General features: G+C 62.5%; 1 protein-coding gene across 1 annotated transcript; it reads right to left on the reverse strand.

The window, feature by feature from the left end:
- Positions 1-15,092: 15,092 nt before the first annotated feature.
- On the reverse strand, positions 15,093-16,470 carry LOC104301396 (ammonium transporter Rh type A-like). Its single transcript, XM_054173511.1, is given in 2 exon segments — positions 15,093-15,228; positions 15,230-16,470. Coding segments are annotated over 2 exon segments (1,377 nt in total).
- Between the last annotated feature and the right edge of the window lie 3,146 nt (positions 16,471-19,616).

A 19,616-nucleotide genomic window follows, 5' to 3' on the forward strand; every position in this document is an offset into this window, starting at 1 on the left:
CAGGCTCCCGGCACCCTGGGCCCGGCGCTGCCAGCGGTGGTTACGTTGGGCTCCGGCTGTGTGCCAGCAGAGGGTGAGAGGCCTTTGAGCACCGAGGCAGAAAGAGTTGTGTCTGGAGCTGACCCCTGGCTCTGCCTTTGGGTTTGTAACAAACTCCTGTGCTTCCTCCTGACTAGCTGGTGAAGGGCTGGGGAGCTGCACGTTCCCTGAGGGTGCAGAGCGCGGATGTCCACGGAGCTGTGGCTGTGTGAAGGTGAGTGAGGTGCTGGGAGTGCAGAGACTCGCTCCAGGGGTTCCTGCCGTCACTGGCACCCTCCTCTCTGTAGGCCCTTGGAAAGGGAGGGGAGTTTGGGGAGGAGAATGGAGACATCTGTCTGGTGGAAGGGAGGAGGTGCACATGTGGGGAGGGAACATGGTGTCAAGGTTGAGTCAGGAACTGCAGGACAGAAAGGTTCAAAGGGAGTTGCCAATGCTTCTCAAGGTCCTTGTGCTTCCCCCAGGGCTTGGGCTGCTCTGTGCCGTGAGGACCTGGGGTCTGTTCAGCTCCTCTGGGAAGGGAATGTGGCATTTGGGCTGCTGCAGCACTTCTTGGTGTCGTGATGTGCCTGGCAAAGCTGGGCCACAGGGGAAGCTGGGCCACAAATCCCTCTGCTCTCATGCTGGCATGTGGTGGCTGTGGAGTTGAGGTGGGGAAGGACACCTGGGACCAGACTCTCACTGGAGAGACTCCCAGCATGGAGCATCTCCCTTGTGCCAGATCCTGGGTGTGCACCAACTCCTGGGTGCCAGATCCTGGGTGTGCACTTCTCCTGCCCTGTGCTCAGGAGGCAGCAGCCCAGGGATGGAGAAACCACCCAGGAGGGACTTGCTGGAGGAGAGTTGCTCTTTGTGGGTGGTGGTGAGCAAAGAGATGGTTTGGAATGGTTTCCCATCGTGGCACCTACAGACTGCCCATAGCTCAATAACCAAGCTGTGTGGGCCTGCCTCCAGCAGTGTTGCTGTGTAGGTTGTGGTTCCCACTTGGCTTGGAGGAAGGTTGTGGCTGAGCAGAGCTGGGTTATGCAGTCATTAGCTTTATCTCTCACTGAAACACCCACACTCAGCTCCTCACTGGAGCCTTGCTGCTGTCAGATGGTTGTTTCCCCACTGCAGCTTGCACAGAAGCAGTTGGAGTGGAGCTGGGGCAGCTTTCTGTGCCCAGGCTGCTTGCTGGTGGTGATGTTCCTGTGCAGAACCTGGGGGGGGACAGGAGAGGGCTTTGGCTGCGAGCATGGGGACCCCATGTGCTGTGTGGTGGTGTTTTGGGAGTTGCTGGGGACAGCTGTTCCTGCCATACCTGGGGTGCAGTTGTGGTGCTGAGGGACACACTTCAGTGGTGGACTTGGCTGTGCTGGGGTAAGGCTTGGGCTTGATGATCTTGAGCTCTTCCAACCACACCAGTCCTATGAGCCTGAATCCAAGATGATAACCACCTGCACAAACCCAACAGAAACCCAAACCTTGGGGTGCTCTGCACCCTTGGGCTCCACCACTCCTTTGCACTGTGAAATGCAGGCCCAGTCCTGCTCTGCCTCCTGTGTCCTGCATCCCTTGGCTCCCCAGGTAGCTAAGAACCCTGGAGCAGGCTGCCTGGAGAGGCTGTGGAGTCTCCTCTGGAGAGCTTCCAGACACACCTGAACGTTGTGCTCCTGGGCAAGCTGCCGTGGGTGCCCTGCTGGAGCAGGGGACTGGGACTGGGCGATCTCCAGAGGTCCCTTCCAACCCCCAACGAGCTGTAGGACCTGGGGGTGCTGTCCCTGCTGGGCTCGTCAGGGCAGGTGGAGCTTCTCCCCCGATCCTCCATCCGCAGCTGCTCACCGAGAGCAGGACCCTTGCCTCGGGACCCTTCCTTTCAGCAGGACCCGGCCCTCCAGCCGCAGACCTGACCCCCTGCGCTCGCTGTCCCTCCCCCGGGAGCAGCAGCCGGTGCCCCGGGGAGGGGGGGCCGTGCCCGGGAGGCGATGCCGGGGGCCGGGGCAGGGCTGGCGGCGGTGTGGCCGCCGTGTCCCGTCCCGTTTTCTCCCCCACCCTCCCAACCGCCCGTCCCCTCCCACCGTGGAGCCAAGTTCAAACCGCGGGCCCCGGTGGAGCGGGACGCGGCGAAGGGGCCGGGGCCGGGCCGGGCTCCCCGGGAGCCGCCGCTGGGTCCGCGCCGGCGGCCCCCCAGCTCCCGCCGGGCTCCATGGTGAGTGCAGCGGGGTCGCGGCCCCTTCCCCGACCGGGCCTTGGGGTTTTAGCGGCGACCTCCCCTGTCCCTGGTACCCCATGCTGGGGGAGGAGCGGAGGGGGCTGGACCGGCGCCCCCGGTCCCACCGGGTTTGGGTCGGTCCGGCCGGGACTCGCAGCAACCGGGATGGGGCTTGGGGACTGTCGGGACGCGGCTGGTTGGTCTGGAATGGGGTTTGGATCGGTCGGGAGAGGGACCGGTCCGGCCGGCAACGGGCTGCTCCAGCCGGGACTGGGACTTGGACCGGTCAAGGTGGGGCCAGTCGGGACGGGAAAGGGCTCGGAGCAGTTGGAACGGCGCTGGGCTGGGCCAGGTTGGGTCGCGGTGGGATGAAGCCGAGAGTCGGTGAGGAAGGGGCTTTGGTCTGGCTGGGAGGGATGGTCCAGAGGGACCAGGCTAATGAGATGGAATGGGATGGGGCTCAGACCTGACTGGAACAGGGTTTGGACCTGGCTAGGATGAGGCTTGGATCTGATTGGGATGGGGCTTGGACCTGGCTGGGCTGGGATCTGAACCTGGCTGGTGCCAGTGGGGAGGCTGGAGGGTCTCTCCCTGCCCAGGGCTGCAGCAGGTGCTGGGGCTCTGCCTGGTGCCAGGTCCCCTTGGGTAGGAGGGTGTGTGGGACAGGCCCACCTGGCTGGAAGGACCTGGGGACCTCGATGGGGCTCCCAGGCAGGTGGCTGGCATTGCCCCTGGGTGGCTGGGGCCAGCCTGAGTGCCACCAGAAGCTGCCCTATCAATATGGTGATTTCCCTTATCTCCTGCTGTTTGCTGGAGGATTAGAGCTGAGCAAGAGATTAACTTCTCCTGGCAGGTGGAGCAGGCTGGGGCCGTCCTGCACCCACGCTCCTCGGGCTGCTCCTTGCCTCCAGCCCTCCCGCGGGAAGGGACCAGAGCTGGAGCCTCCTGCTGCAGGGATGGGAGCAAGGGCTGAAGGAAAAGCCCCAGATCAGCTGCTGGATTGCTCTGCCTCCCTTCTCAAGGGTGGGGAGCAATGCTCAGGACTGGGATTTGCTTCATCTCTCCCCACATCCCTTTTTTGTCACTGCTGCTTCCTTGCTCACCACGGGGGGGGTGGGCAGCACCCACTGCACCCTCGGACTCCTGTCCCAGCTGCTCCCTGGGCTTCTGTAGCTGCAGGCTGTGCTCCCTCCCCTGCTGAGAGAGCCCAGTGCCAGGCTGGGCTGCCTGGAAATGCTGTCACTGGTGTGCTTGCTCCTGGAATTTGGTCCCAGTTGTTTAATAAGCCACTTCAGGGAAGTCGTTCCCAGTTTCATGTCTTCCCAGTGGAGGAGGCTTCCTGAGAACAGCCCTTAGACTTTGGCCAGGGTGTCCTCGTGGAAGCAGAGCTCTCCCTCAGCAGCCCTGAGGATCAGACCCTCTGCTCTCTGCTGAACCCCCCCTGGGATGAGATCTCTCTGCAGGCTTACAGAGAGCAAAGCCAGCAGCCGGGGCAGGCTCTTCCCTGCAAGTCCCAGCCCTGGGATAGAGCTCAGCACTGCTTTACTGGAAGGTGATTATGGGAGCTGAAGAGCCCAGTGGGATTTGCTCTGGCTGCTCAGGGCCTTGCTCACCTCCTCACATGCTTCTGCGCCCTGTGGTGTGTTGGGGTCTCTGTGCTAAGCCCCCATGGCTCCAGCTGAGCTGCAGGAGGGTGGGGAAAGGTTTCCTCATCCTTTTGGAGCTGGGACCAGCCCGTGGTCAAGTGGAAAGCACAGAGCAGGTGCAGGGTTTACAGACAAACCCTCCTCCCACCAAAGCCTGCAGTGCTTGTGGCTGCCTGGGCTTGGACTTCACCCAGGGAACTTCTTCCTTCTGGCTTCTCCAAGCAAAAGTCCAAGCCCAAGAGCCAGACCTGACTATGACAGAACCTTCTGAGATGTGAGCTGGGGGCTGGGGCAGGCAGATGCTGGCAGCAGGCAGAGCTGTCTGCACCTTCCTCCTCGCTCAGGCTTCGACTGCAGTGCAGAGGTTGCATGTTTGGAAGGTGCTGAGCTGCTTTCTGCCTGCCCAGGCCTGACACCTGGGATGGGGGTGGAGGTTGGAGGGGGAGGATTTTGAGGGGCTGCTCCTGCAAGTGGCAGAGGATAGGAAGACTCCAGTGCCAGGATGGGACCCCAGTGCCAGAAGTGGCATGGCTCAGCAATGCAGAGACCTGGAGAGCTCCTTTGCAGGCAGATGCTGTGCCTGTGTCCCCCTGCGGTGTCCCCCTGCTGCTCCGGGGCTGCTCAAACGTCCCAGGTCATCTGAGGTCGTGCTGGCCCTGCTTCAAAGTCCCAGGACTCATCCTCCGAAGGGTCGAGCCGCTCCCTCCCTGTGCTCCCACCAGCTCAGATGTCAGCTCTTGAGTTTCCCCACGCTGCTGGAGCCGGCTCAGGGCTGCTGGGAAGGCTGGGAGCCAGGAGGCTGGGAGGCAGCTGGGATGTGCTGGTGGGAGCAGGAGCTTGTGCTGCTTCATTCTGGCTCTTGCATGAGGGCATCCGAGCCGGGGCCGAGCCAGGGCTTTGCAGGAGCTGGGAAACGCTGCGTGACAGCGTCTGTGCTGCTGGGCTTGTGGAGAGAGCAGCCCTGTGAGGGTGAAACCATTCATGTCGAGGAACAAGTGACAGAACAAGAGGAAACAGCCTCAAGTTGCACGGAGGGAGGTTTAGGTTGGGTATGAGGAAGAATTTCCTCACTGGAACAGGCTGCCCGGGGGGAGGGAGGAGTCCCCATCCCTGGCGGTCTGTAGGAGTCCTGTGGATGTGGTTCTGAGGGACATGGTTTAGTTAAGGACTTGTCAGTGCTGGGCTGAGGATTTGATTCGATGACCTCAGAAGTCTTTTCCAATCCAGGCAGCTCTGGGATTCTGTGAGGTGTGGAGCTCTGCTGGTGAGAAAACAAAGCAGCTCCCTGCCCCCACTCCTCAGCCATGCAGAGCAGGGCCCTTCCTTCTCCTCTCCACGTTTGGTGGTTGAGGGTCTGGCCTCGCAGTTCCTCCAGCTGGGGAGCTATTGGGAGCCATGGTGGGGCAGAGAGCTCAGAGACAGACCCTGCAGACCTGCAAAGGTCCCTGACACAGCTCTGTGCCAAGCAGATGGGGCTGGAGGTCCCTTCCAACCCCTTTCATTCTGTGACTGTGTGATTCATTCTGCAAAGTACTGGCAAAAAAGAGGGCTCCTGGGCTGCCTGGATCGGGCTGGGGCTGGAGCAGGGTCTCCAGAGCTTTGCTAGGAGGATGTCCTCGGTGAGAGTACACAGCCGAGCCCTGTCCTGCACACGCTGCCTCTTCAGGGACAGGTCCAATGTGGCGAGGTGCTGAAGACAGAGCCTGCAGCATCCCTTCATCCCCAGCTTCCCCCTGGCTGACCCTGAGCTCTTCCCTCCACAGATTCTACCCCGGGCTCTCTGCTGTGCTGCGCTGCTGCTGCTGCTGCTGGCTGTGCTGGGCCGGGGCCGGCGCTGCAGCATCGCCGCGGTCCTGCGGCAGTACCGAGCAGTCATCTTCCACGAGATCCAGAGCCTGGTGAGCGCTGCCCTGGGCTCCTCACCCTGCGCGCAGCCCTGCTGAGGCATGCGGGCGGGAATGGATAAGCCTGGGAAGCTCCACGTGGAGGCCCTGGGGGTGCCAGCTGGTGACAAACTCCCCAGGAGCCAGCAGTGGTCCCTGGCAGCCCAGAGCCAGCTGAGTGCTGAGCTGCAGCCAGAGCAGGGAGAGCAGCAGCACAGGGAGGGGATTCTGCCCCTCTGCTCTGCTCTGCTGAGACCCCTCTGCAGCACTGCCTCCAGTTCTGGGGCCCCCAGCATGAACACATGAGGTCCAGAGGAGGCCACCAAGATGATCAGAGGGATGGAGAACCTCCCCTGTGGGGACAGGCTGAGAGAGCTGGGACTGTTCAGGCTGGAGGCTCCAGGGAAACCTTAGAGCAGCTTCCAGTACCTGAAGGGCTCCAGGAGAGCTGGGGAGGGACTTGTGACAAGGGCTGGGAGTGCCAGGAGGAGAGGGAATGGATTGAAGCTTGAGGAGGGGAGATTGGGACTGGAGATGAGGAAGAAATTCTTTGCAGTGAGGGTGGGGAGACTCTGGCACAGGCTGCCCAGGGAGGCTGTGGCTGTCCCCTGCATGGAGGTGTTCAGGGCCAGGCTGGATGAGGCCCTGAGCAGCCTGGGCTGGGGGGAGGGGTCCCTGCCCGTGGCAGGGGGGTTGGAGCTGGATGAGCGTTAAGGTCCCTCCCAACCCATCCTGTGATTCTGAGCTGACCACTTTGCTGGTGATCCTGGGGAGAGTGCTGTGTTTGAAGGGAGGATTCCTGCCCCCCGTGGGGTCAGCTCTGACATTTTGGGATGTCTGATCTTCTCCCTGTCTCCAGAAGAACCTGAGTGGGTCAGCAGAGAGGCGCGGAGGGGCTGGGCCAGCCTGTCGCTCTAACAAGGTGAGCACCGAAGGACATCCTGTGGGCTGAGCCCGTGGGGAGCCCCTGAGCCCTGTCCTCACCCAGGGCCCTGTGCTCCTCTGCAGGACCAGAAGATCCTCCTCTCCATCTACAACATCAGCATGTCCCTGCGGGAGGGGGCGGCCGGCAGCCTGCGTGGCCCCGAGGAGCTGGCGCTGTGGAAGGTGGCCAGGAACACAGACCTCGTGCTCAGGCAGAACTGCAGGAGGCTCAGCAAGGTGAGACCTGCCCAGGGCCCCCCAGCTCCCCAGCACACAGCCTGTGGGCAAAGCCTGCCCTGCTTCCCGCCCTGCTCAGCGCCCTTGGGAGTGCCCAGGCTGTGCCCGCAGCAGCCCGAGGGGAGGTCCCTGCTGGGCTCGAGGCTGGGGGATGCTGGCAGCACATCCCAGGGAGCTTTCAGCTTGGCGGGGGGGAGGCCTGGCCGTGGCAGTGTGGGACACCTGCTGGGCTTTCACCACCATCTTCTCAGTGGGTTTGTCCTCTTGTGCCATGGTGCCATGGCTGAGGGGAGCACAGAGGGGATGCTCAGCTGGTGGCTGGGCTGACCCACTCCTGCTCTCACCCTGGGTACTTGTAGGCAGGAGCTGGGATTTCTCCTGCAAAGGGCTGGGCTCCCCTGGCATCCCTGGGGAAACCCCAGCTGGGAGGATCCCCATCAGCAGCCACCAGCAACTCATTAACCAGAGGGGAAAGCCCAGGGCAGCTCTGCCTGGGTCGGGAGTTCTCCTCCTGCCACCCCTGGAGAAGCCTTTTGGGGATAACCCTGCTGGAGTTTGCTGGTGTGGGATGGAGGTGCAGCTGCTCTAGGACGTTGCCTGCAGACCTCCCCTGGCCATCTACCCAAGCTGGGGATGTGCTGTGGGGTGCATGCTACCAACTTGAGGGGCAGGTGGCCAGCTCTGGGGACCCTCGGGGACCTGAGAGCACATCCTCACCATGGCCATGCCCCAGCCTGCAGCTTTGCCCACACAGAGCCCACGGATGCAGGGGGTGGTGCCCCAGGCACATCCTTGTGCTGGGGGGGGTGGCTTTTGTCCCCACAGCTAACACCTGCATGGTGATGTCCCCTCCCTAGAGGTTCTCAAGGCCTGGATGAGGCTTTGAGCAGCCAGATCCAGTGGAAGATGTCCCTGCCCATGGCAGGGAGGTTGGAACTAGAGGACCTTTAAGGTCCCTTCCAAACGAAGCCATTCTCTGAGGGGGGTAGAAACCAGACCCCCCCAGCAGAGATGCCCAGTTCTGCTCCTTTGGCTCCCCACCCACAGAGCCCAGCACACATCCTGGCACAGCCCCAGCACCAGAGACCTGCCCACAGGAGGAAGCAGCTGCGGGAGATCAGGAGGAAGGTGAAGAGGTTGGCGACCTGCTGGGAGAAGCTCTATGCCCTGCATGCCCCCCTCCGTGCCCCCCGGCACTCCTAGGGCCCCCTTGGCACCTGCCAGAGGGACAGGCTGCCTTGGCTGGTGGCTTCTTTGGAACCCTGGGGGAAACTCAAGCCTGGAGGCAGTGGAGTTGCTACTGGTGGGGCTCCAAGCTGGATCCATCCTGCCCTTGCAAGCAGCACCTGGGAACTGGTCCCAGCTGGCACTGGAGCAGGCTGCCCGGGGACGTGGTGCAGTCACCACCCGTGGAGGTGTGCAAGAAGCCTCTGGCCATAGCACCTGGGGACATGGTGGCCTTGGGTTGCTGGTTTTACTGGATGATCCTGGAGGGCTTTGCCAACCCAAACAGTTCTCTGATTCCATCACAGGTAGTGGGAGCTGGCAGGCTGGGAGGGCTGCTCCAGAGAGCTGGAACACCAGAGAGATGGGGGAGAAGAAGGGGAGGTGCCAAAGAAAGGAGGTGAGGGGTTGGGTTTGTGTGATGCTGCTGGCCCTGTGCCACCTGCTGCTCTCCTGGGGACAATGGTTGCTGTGCAGGGCGGACAGAGGCCACATGGGGCCATGGCTTGGGAGTGGGACCACTGCACAGCCACGAGGCTCTGAGGGTGGCTGTGCTGTGGAGAGGGACATGGGGACATAGATGCACTGCTGGGACATGCAGGGCACCTGGGCACCTGTGGAGGATGGAGAGCTGGGGTGCAGCACTGGGTGCCCAGGAAACCTGGGGAGCACCAGAGCCTGCAGATAAAGCAGCTGTGGGGCTTGAGGCCAAGGTTTGGCCTCTGAGATGGGCAGCACCACGTAGGGACCAGCTGCTTGGCACTGTGGGTGCCCTGGAAACCACCCCAGTGAGCTGAGCGTGGAGGGAAGTGGGGTCTGGGGAGATGAGCAGCATCCTCCTCAGCACTGCACTCTGCCAGCACCCCAGCCAGGGTCCCTGCTTCCCCCTTGGGTACCAAATAGGCTCTGGGCTGCCCAGGGCAGTGGTGGAGTCCCCATGCCCGGAGGGTTTCAAAGCCCTGGTTTGGTGGTGCCCTGGCAGCGCTGGGTTCAGGCCTGGGCTGCACGGTCTGAAAGGTCTCTGCCCACCAAGGGCTCTCCGGCGCCGCGGGCAGGGCCCGCGCTGGCTGCGTGGCTTGGGGGTGCCCGGGACGGCCACGAGGTGGCAGCAGTGCGCTGCGTGCGCGGAGCGGAGCCGGAGCCTGCCCGCAGCCTCTCCCCCCGGCCGCGACCACCCCCCCGCTCCGGCTTGCACCACGGCCCCCAGTGCCCCGCGACCACCCTCCCAGGTCCCAGTGGGGCAGCAGCTGGATTGGAGCAGTGGAAGCTGCTGGCAAAGGGGACCCCTGTCCATGAGCCATGGAGGGACACCGTTCCCTCAGTGGGATTCAGGGATGGGAGGTTAAGGGATGCTTGAAGCTGCTTGTCCACCCCCTGCCTCTGGAATCTGGGCCGGGAAAGGTGCCTGGACTGGGGGGATAGGAGATGTTCCCCCTGGACACCCCAGGACCCTAAGGTTTAGCAGAGTGCCGGATGAAGCCCTGATTTGATGGATCCTGCTTTGGGAATGGGAGCAGTTGAGGGTATAGGCTGCAGGTGCTGCCCTTGTGGGGTCCCACCAGGGTCCTGGGGGCTGGGACATGTCCCCTGCATGGATTGGGACAGGCTGGTGGCCTCCCAGAGCTGCCACCTTTCTCCTTGGCCAGCCCCAGAGTGCCTGCGGGCTCCATCCTCTTCCTTGGGGAGCACCCAGGGGGAGTGGGCTTGAACTTTGCCTCCTTTTCCTCCTGCCCTTTCTCCATGGGGACTTTCATCCTGGTTTTAGTGGTTTAGAGCCCAGGGATGGGGCTGGGGGAGGGTCCCATCAGGGCGTTGTGGTGGTCCTGGTTGTGCCATGCTGTGGGAACCTGGTGCCCACCCTGAGCAGGAGGGGCGCTTGGGCATCTTCAGCCAGCAAGCCAAAGGAGAGGCTGTGCCCAGCTGCTGCCAGCTGGGAGCTGTCTGTAGGGGGTTGGATGTTGGGGTGAAGAGAAGCTGATGGGGAAGGGGGTGGGAGGGGGTGGCAGGAATGAGAGCATGGAAAGGAAGGAAAGAATGAAGGAAAGAGGGGGGTGGGGTGGGGGGAGGGTCGTGGGGGGTGGGGGGAAACGAGGTCGAGGCGGTGGTGGAATCGCAGCACAAACAGCCGGAAAAAGGAAACAGGCCCTGAAAAAAGAGGCAAATAAAAATAGCAGCCAGGCACAGCCAAGTGTGCAGCACATGGGAGTGAGAGCATTTCCTTCGAGGGCAGCTCCTGCCTGCTTCCAGGGGGGGAAACTGCTCTGATGTGGCTCCAGCAGCCACTGCCACCCTGGGCCGCCCCCTCCCCCCCTCCCCTCCCCGCCCCCTCACCCTCTCCCGGCCGTGCCAGCCGCTCAGCTCCCACCTTGCCTGCCGCCTGCCTGCGCCTGGGGGGAGCCCGCTGGCTTGTGGGGATGTGGTGGGCAAGGCTGGGCATGCTGTGGGCTGAAGGGCACAGGGGGGTGTTAGGGCATGAGGGGAGGCGTGGGGTTGGGGGCTTCTGGCTTTGCCTGCCATGCTGTGCCGTGGCTGATGGCCTTGCCAGCTGCCTCTGGGCACGCAGCACAGTCCTGGCCTCCTCCCCTCCCTGCTTGTTTTGCCATCACAGCAGGGCCCCTCCGGGGGGGGCTGTGGGCATGGGCACAGGGGTGGGTGCTTCTTACTGGGGCCAGTGTGGTGCTTCCCAAGCTGGCTCTGGAATGAGCTTGGAGGTAGCAGCAGAGCTGAGTGTGCTGGTGGGCTGTGCCCATGGCACCATGCACAGGGACTGTGGTGGGTACTATGCCCGGGGCACTGTACCTAGGCACCACGTTGGGGTCCCATGGCCAGGGGACCAGGCCCAAGGATCGTGCACAGGGGCTGCTCTGGGTTACCATGCCCAGGGATCACATCTGGGCACTCTGCTGGCAAACCATCCCCAGGGATTGTGCCCAGAGACTCTGCCAGGGTGCCATGCTCAAGGACTGTGCCCAGAGGCTGGTGGCTACCAAGTTTCCAGGGAGCCAATGCCAGAGACACCTTTCTGCCCTTTGCTCCATCCCCACCCCTCCCAAACACCGCTGCCCCGGCTCTGTCTCCACCCTGGGGTGCCAGCAGCCCCTCTGGCTGGCTTCTCGAGGGGCATCCTCACCCACACAAGCCCCTGCTTGGCTCCTCAATGCCCCTGGCAGGCACTGCTGGGGCACTGGCACCCGCAGGCTGTGCCTGGGGGAGCGGAGCAGGGGGTCATCCTCTCCCCTTTCCCCACACCGCCTGAAGCTGCTGAAAGCCCAGGCTGAGGGTGGGGGGCGCTGGGGGCTCTGCAGAGCCTTTGCCCTGCTCCAGAGCCTTTGCAGAGCGGCTGCAGGGCAGGGTGGCACACCCAGCACCACCTCTGGCTGCAGGCTGGGCGTGGGGCTGGCGAGCACTGGGGCTCTGCCATCCCTGGGTGGGTCCTGCCACCCCAAGAGCTGTGGCATGCTGGGTGCCTGGGCCCCTTGGTGCAGCGGGGAAGCACTGACCCCCATCACGTCTTGGGCCCCTTGCTGGTTTTGGAGCATCTGCTGACCAGATTGTGCCACAGGGTGCAGTGCCAGGACATGCCAGCCGAGAGGCGGGGTGTGCCCTGGCACAGCTCCCTGCCTGCCTGCATCCCCGGTGCCTGCTCCCCTGCTGGGTGCTGCAGGCTGCGGGGAGGGAGGGAGGCTGCAGCCGCACTGGGAAGGACTGTGGGGGATGCTGGAGAGCAGCTGCAGTGCCAGCAAGAGGTTTGCAGCCTCCCTTGGGGCTGCATGTGCATGGGGGTGTGCATGGGGGTGTGCATGGGGGTGTGCATGGGGGTGTGCATGGCTGTGCATGGGGGTGTGCATATGAGTGTGCATGGGGGTGTGCATGGGGGTGTGCATGGGGGTGTGCATGGGGGTGTGCATGGGGGTGTGCATATGAGTGTGCATGGGGGGTGTGCATGGGGGTGTGCATGGCTGTGCATGGGGGTGTGCATGGGGGTGTGCATGGCTGTGCATGGGGGTGTGCATGGGGGTGTGCATGGGGGTGTGCATGGGGGTGTGCATGGGGGTGTGCTTATGAGTGTGCATGGGGTGTGCATGGGGTGTGCATGGGGGTGTGCATGGCTGTGCATGGGGGTGTGCATGGGGGTGTGCATGTGCTTGGTGTGTGCCTGGCTGTGTACATGTGCTTGGTGTGTGCTTGGTGTGTGCTTGGTGTGTGCCTGGCTGTGTACATGTGCTTGGTGTGTGCTTGGTGTGTGCTTGGTGTGTGCCTGGCTGTGTGCATGTGCTTGGTGTGTGCTTGGTGTGTGCTTGGTGTGTGCCTGGCTTGGTGCATGTGCTTGGTGTGTGCTTGGTGTGTGCCTGGCTTGGTGCATGTGCTTGGTGTGTGCTTGGTGTGTGCTTGGTGTGTGCCTGGCTTGGTGCATGTGCTTGGTGTGTGCTTGGTGTGTGCTTGGTGTGTGCCTGGCTTGGTGCATGTGCTTGATGTGTGCTTGGTGTGTGCTTGGTGTGTGCCTGGCTGTGTGCATGTGCTTGGTGTGTGCTTGGTGTGTGCTTGTGTGTGCCTGGCTGTGTGCATGTGCTTTGTGTGTGCTTGGTGTGTGCTTGGTGTGTGCCTGGCTGTGTGCATGTGCTTGGTGTGTGCTTGGTGTGTGCTTGGTGTGTGCCTGGCTTGGTGCATGTGCTTGGTGTGTGCTTGGTGTGTGCCTGGCTTGGTGCATGTGCTTGGTGTGTGCTTGGTGTGTGCTTGGTGTGTGCCTGGCTTGGTGCATGTGCTTGGTGTGTGCTTGGTGTGTGCTTGGTGTGTGCCTGGCTTGGTGCATGTGCTTGATGTGTGCTTGGTGTGTGCTTGGTGTGTGCCTGGCTGTGTGCATGTGCTTGGTGTGTGCTTGGTGTGTGCTTGTGTGTGCCTGGCTGTGTGCATGTGCTTTGTGTGTGCTTGGTGTGTGCTTGGTGTGTGCCTGGCTGTGTGCATGTGCTTGGTGTGTGCTTGGTGTGTGCTTGGTGTGTGCCTGGCTGTGTGCATGTGCTTGGTGTGTGCTTGGTGTGTGCTTGGTGTGTGCCTGGCTGTGTGCATGTGCTTGGTGTGTGCTTGGTGTGTGCCTGGCTGTGTGCATGTGACCTGGCTGTGTGTGATCCCTTCCCACAGCTGCTTCCCGAGGTGGGGCCTGCAGCTCCCGGTGCCCCCAGCCCTCTTCCCCCTCCTCCCTGCTGCTGGAGCAGACTCCAGAGCTGGGTGTTGGAGCTGCCAGGCCTTGGCACAGAGGCAATCCAGCAGAGCTGGGCTGCTGCCTGCTCAGGCCTGATGGTACTGCAGCTCCCTGGGCGCCTGCCGACTCCGGTGGCCCTGGATGCCCAGCAGGAGCTGGCAGTGATGGGCACCCAGCCAGACCCCGCTCCTGCTCCACGCCGTGGGTCCAGCCGGTGCCCTGGCATGGGGCACAGCCACGCCACGTAGCTGGGGGCCACCAGAGATCGACTGGGGGCTGGTGGGGACGAGGCTGCCCCCCCCCAACTGTGTCCCCTGCTCCCGCTGGTGGGGGCCAGGCTGCCTCCCAGTGCCACATCCCCCAGCCCTGCCGCTCATCCTGCAGCACCCGGGGACCCGCTGGGGGGCTGCGGGGGGCTGCGGGGGGCTGCATGGCTGTGGGGCAGGATTCCTTTGTAACAGCTCTGCAATATTTTATTCTAACAATTAACCAAGCCCACCCGGCCCCCCTCCCCCTGAGCCTGTTTGTGATTATTGGAGGGTGAATTCCCCAGCCTCGCTCTGCCTGGGGCCACGCTGGGCGCTGGGGAGCCAGCCCCAGCTCGGCGCTGGGGACCCCCAGCCGTGCGCCCGGAGCCCTCCTCTCCCAGTGCCGGGTGGGATTTTGGTTGCCTCGACCTCCCCCGAGCGTTGCTGGCATCGGGGCAGCGGTGACTCACGGGTGCTGGGGGGCTGTGAATCACTGCCCTGGCTCCCCGGGCAGGATGCGGCCCCGGGCTCGCAGCTTTGCCACATGCCAGCCGCGGACCGCAGGCTTTGTCCTCCACGGGGTGGAAGCGGCTGGCTGCCCAGGGATGGGATGGGATGGGGCTGCTGCTCTTCCTTGGGGGCCTCAGCATCCTGGGATGCTGGCACGGCTCGCCCAGCTTCAGGGTGGGATGAGGGTGCTGTGGGGTGTGGGCTCTTCCTCCATCCCAGCTCTCTGCCAGGCTCCTTGCCACGCTCGAGCTGCGTCCTCGCTGCTGCGCGCTGCGCTGGCGGCGAAAAAGCTGCTGCCTGCCTTTAGAAGCCATCCTGGAGAGCAGATTGCCCAGCACGGCTCAGCAAACCCTCCTCAAACCCCTCGCCGGGGCCGGCTCAGCCCAGCCCACCTCACCTCACCCCGCGGCTGCCCTGCCGTGCTCCAGGCAGTGGAGGCCAAGTCTCTGGCTTGGTGCTGTGGCTGGAGCTGGCAGCGAGCTGAATGCTGCCCACCGTGGGCAGGGGAGTCCTGAGCAGGAGATGGAGCCAGGGGATGGGATGGGCACTGGTGGCTGATGCCACCCTCCGAGGGTGAAGCAGCTGGTGCTGGTGCCCTGTGGTGGGGCCATCTGTGACAGCCACAGGTAATAAGCTGTCCTGGGTTTGTTTCTCCAGATGTTGCTGGGGATGGAGGGGTCCTGGGGCTGCCCAGGGCAGAGGAGAGGGGTTGTAGCCACAGGGCTGGAGGAAGGATCCTTGCCACGGTGCTGCCTCAGCCCTGCCAGCGTCCTCAGCTACTGGAGGCAGAGGTGAGGTAGGGAGAGGTCTAAGAGTTGTGTGCAGGGAGCTGTTAGGTCGTGGTTGGACTTGATGATCTCTTCCAGCCAGGCGGTTCTGAGACTCTGGGTGACTCTGTGAGTGGGCACAGCCACCACCTCCTGCCCTCTGCTCCCTGCCAGTGCTGGGAGCAGAGGAAGCCAACCCCTGAGCCATTCGCCCTGCCCTCCCTGGTGCCTAAACTCTCTCCTTCAGAGCCAGGGCTCCTTCCTCCACGGGGCCAGCTGGCTCCAGGCTCTCAGCCTGACCCTGGATGCCAAAATTCAGTGAATCCTCGAAGCAGTGCTGCTCAGGTGGCTGTGCCAGGCAGGGCACCGGTCAGCAGCCCAGCGAGCAGCGAGCCACCGACGGCCACTGCCAGCCCTGCTGCTTGGCACAACGCCTGCCCGCCTGCCCCACGCTCACCCCACTGCCCCACTGTCCCCTCGCTGGCATTGGCCCCAGCAGGGGACCCCTGAGAGAAGGGGGAGCTGGAGGTGTCCTCGGGTGCCGCCAGGATGACCACGGCGCTGGCCACGGCGCCGAGGATGCCAGGCAAGCCGTGCAGGCTGTGGATGCCGCAGTGGTCCTGCAGCGCGAGCTTCCTCCTCAGGAGTGGGCTGAGGAACCTGAAGCCCGGGACACAGACCGCGGCCGCGAGGCTGCCCAGGGCCAGGGCGGCCACGGGTGGCACGGGCATGTCGGCCACAGCGCCGACGGCCACCCCGGCGGCCAGGCTGCCGTTCTGCAGGTGGCCAGGCCTCAGCCTGCCCTCCTCCAGCAGGCTGGAGGCCACCACCGCGGTCACGGCGCTGGCACTCAGGGCCAGGATGGTGTTCAGGATGGCACGGCGCTGGGCGTCTCCTGGCTGGCACAGGACGGCCACGAAGCTGGGCCAGAAGACCCAGAGGATGAGAGCCCCCAGCAGGGAGGTGAGGTCTGAGCCGGGGGTTGGGGTCTCCTTGGGGTGCAGTGGGCGCCGCCCCGCCCCGAACAGAGCCTTGGACACTCCCAGGCCAAAGTAGCAGGAGAAGACGTGGATGGTGATGGTGCCCCCCACGTCCAGGACCCCCAGATGGGTGCTGATGACCCACTCGCTGGCAAGGTAGATGGGCACCTCCCAGGCACCCACGAGGAGCAGCTGGCAGAGGCTGGTCCTGCCCAGCACGGCCCCCACGGAGATGAGCACCGTCACGGCAGCAAACTCGGCCAGGAGGAGGCTGTGCAGGTCCAGGTGGACCTGGCCACGGTGGAGGTGGTGGAGCAAGGCCTGCAGCACCAGAGCCCACTGCGTGCAGAAGTTGAGCAGAAGGAAGTTGTGGGTGAGGACACTGAGCCCGTAGCGGGGCAGGAAGGTCAGCAGGAGCCCCAGCCCCACCACCAGCATCACCTGGATGTCCTGGAGGAGGGGGAAGGTGCCGTAGAGCTGCTTGGCCACCAGGCTGGCATCCTCCACCCGCGCCGAGGGCTCCTCATAGGTGATGAAGAGGGCGAAGAAGAGGAGCAGGGCACCCTGGAAGAGCCCCAGGGAGAGCGGCAGGAGGCGGCGGGGGCGGGCAGGAGGGTGTGAGGCCATCCCGAGGTGGGCAGCAGGAGCTGGTGGTCAGGCATGGGGCAGCAGCCTGGCAGCACTCGTGGGGTGAGCTCTGCTCGCTCCTGCATCGAGGCTTTTATGGCCACAGTTAAACTTTAACCAAAGATAAAAGGTGGTGTGCCAGAGGAGGAGGCTCTGCCCCTCCCCCTTTCAATGCAGCGCCAGGAGCGAGCCGGCAGCTCCTCCGGCCAGGAGCACACCAGGGGGCACAAATGCTGTGGGGCAAGAGGAGGAGGAAGGACGACCTGTGAGCAGCAGGCCAGGGATGAAGGCACCACGAGCCGTCTAACACATCCCCACCCAGCGGCTGGCAGCTCCACCACCCAAGGAGGTGCTGGAGGCCTCGCCCCTGGAGACGGTCGAGGTCAGGCTTGATGGGCTGGGAGCAACCTGACCTGGTTAGGGATGTCCCTGCTGAACTGCAGGGGGCATGGAGAGGATGACCTTGAGAGGGCTCTCCCCACCCAGTGCATTCCATGCTCCCATGGCTCTGTGACCACCTGGAGTGGCTCTGGGAGCTCAGCCTTCCCTCAGCTCCCAGTTTGGCTCTGCCATATCCCACCTGGGGGACAGCTCCAGCGCCGCCACCGGCCCCACGCTGCAGCAGGAGGATGCTTAGGATAGGATAGGATAGGATGGGATAGGATGGGATGGGATGGGATAGGATGGGATGGGATAGGATAGGATAGGATAGGATAGGATAGGATAGGATAGGATAGGATAGGATAGGATAGGATAGGATAGGATAGGATAGGATGGGATGGGATGGGATGGGATGGGATGGGATAGAATAGAATGGGATAGAATAGAATAGAATAGAATAGACCAGACCAGACCAGACCAGACCAGGTTGGAAGAGACCTTTGAGATCATCAAGCCCAACCTGTCACCCAACACTATCTAATCAGCTCAACCATGGCACCAAGCACCTGGTCCAGTCTCTTCCTGGCACCAACTCTTGGGCCAGAAACACAACTTTTATCTGTTATCTGTATCTCCTTTTTTCCCCACAGGTTCCAGCTGGCAGCCCATGAACAACCGAAGAAGTGAGGCAAACCAAAGCCCCAGGGCAGCCCGGGCAGCTCCCCTGCAGTCTGTGGGCGACATTTTGCCAGTGAATGTCTGGAGGAGAGAGAAGTAAAAAACCTCCCCCCCAAAAAAAGCAGAAAAAAAGGCTAAAAAAAATGAAAAAAAAAATTAGAAGAAAAAAAGAAAAAGCAAAATCTCTGAGAACCACAAGAACAAAAGGCAGAAGGGTTGGTAAATATTTGTTCCAGAGAGAAGATATTTTTGTGCTGTCCCTGATCTCAACACCCCTGCCGCGGGCGCTGGCTCCGCGCCGCTCTTCGTCATTGTTGCTGGAGGATGAGGCAGGCGAGGGGCAGAATGGGAAACAATTGTTGAATAAGCTCTCTCAGGGCTCCTCTGCCAAAGCCTCCCCGGCCACTCTGCGGCCCCGAGGTGCTGGGGATGAGGGCAAACGCGGGGAAGGGAGAGAGGGGCGGGGAAGGCAGCACCTGGGAAGGGCTGAGGAGGAGGCCGCCTTGAGCCCCTGCCCTGGGCAGCGGCGGAGGGGGAGGCTGGAGGGGGCTGGCGGGCTGGGGCTGGGAGGATTTGTTCATCCACAATGTGGAGCTGGAGAAGGGTCTGGAGAATAAGTTGGGTGAAGAATAGCTGAGGGATTGTGCTGGGGGTGTTCAGCCTGGAGAAAAGGAGGCTGAGGGCTTCTGGCTCTCTACAGCTTCCTGGAAGGAGGCTGGAGCCAGGTGGGGGGTTGCCCTCTTCTGCCAGGGAACAAGCAACAGGACAAGAGGAAATGGCCTCAAGTTGCCCCAGGGGAGGTTTAGGTTGGACATGAGGAGCAATTTCTTCCTCAGAAGGATTGTTAAGCTCTGGCCCAGGCTGCTTGGGGCAGTGGTGGAGTCCCCTTCCCTGGAGGGGTTTCAGAGCAGTGGAGCTGTGGTGCTGAGGGCCATGGGTTGGTGGTGCCCTGGCAGTGCTGGGGTAAGGCTTGGACTCCAGGATATTAAAGGTCTCTTCCAACCAAAGCCATTCTGTAATTCTATCATCTTGTCCCTGCTCCCCCACTGGTGATTCTAACAGCAGCAAATGTTCCTGTGGGGAACCCTTGGCTAAGGAAGTGTGGGGCTGTGGTCCCCAGGGTGCTGCATGGTTCCCTCTGGTGTCCCCTGAGATGGGTTGGCACCAGTGGGCAGATGCTGCCATTGCTCTTTCCCATGCCTGCATTGTGGGCACCATCCAGCCCAGCTCCCATGGCTGCTGCTGGCTCCCACCTCCACCAGTGATGAGAGGACATGGGATGAGGGAACACAGGCAAAGCCTTCCCCCACCTTTTGCTGGTATAAAGACACAGAAATGTGCTTTCAGGCCCAGGATCCCTCCCAGAGAAACCCAAATGGATTTCCAAGAGGATATCCTGGAGCAGGGAAACCTCTTTGAGGGTTTACTCACAGGGTGCAGGGGAGATAAAACCCCAGGGTGATGCTCAGGGCAGGAGTTGCTCCTGAAATGCAGGAGCTGGGCTGCTCTTGAAGAGCTGGGGGAGGAGGTTTGGTCTTGGCTAAGCAAGGGAGCTGGATGTGAGGAGAGGCAGGGCTCACCTTGGTGTGCCAGGCACCAAGGTGCCCTCTCCTACATGCTCCTTCCCCTCTTGCTGCCCCACAGCAGCTCAGCCCTCCCCTTCCCACTTCAATCTGGAACACTCAAAGGTGAAATTAAACAAGACACTAAAAGAGAAAGCTCTGGAGCAGGACTTTCAAACAGCAGAGTGCTCCCAAGGTTGGAAGGTTGTGGAGGAGGAGGAGGAAGATGCTGGAGGACCACATCCTCCTGGAGCATCACTGAACACAGGAAGTTGCAATTAAACACAGGGAGGAACTTCTTCAAGGGTGGTGGAGCAGGCTGCCCAGGGGGCTGCTGGAGTCTCCATCTCTTCAGGCATTCCAGACCTGCTTGGCCATGTTGCTGTGTGACCTGCTCCAGGTGACCCTGCCTTGGCATGGGCTTGCACTGGATGATCTCCAGAGGTGCATTCCAACCCCTACCATGCCTTGTGACCCCAGCACTGCCAGGTCTGATGGAGAGGACAAGCATCATCCTGGGAGGTT

This window comes from Dryobates pubescens, chromosome 26 (genome assembly GCF_014839835.1).
Source record: "Dryobates pubescens isolate bDryPub1 chromosome 26, bDryPub1.pri, whole genome shotgun sequence".
Taxonomy (NCBI): Eukaryota; Metazoa; Chordata; class Aves; order Piciformes; family Picidae; genus Dryobates; species Dryobates pubescens.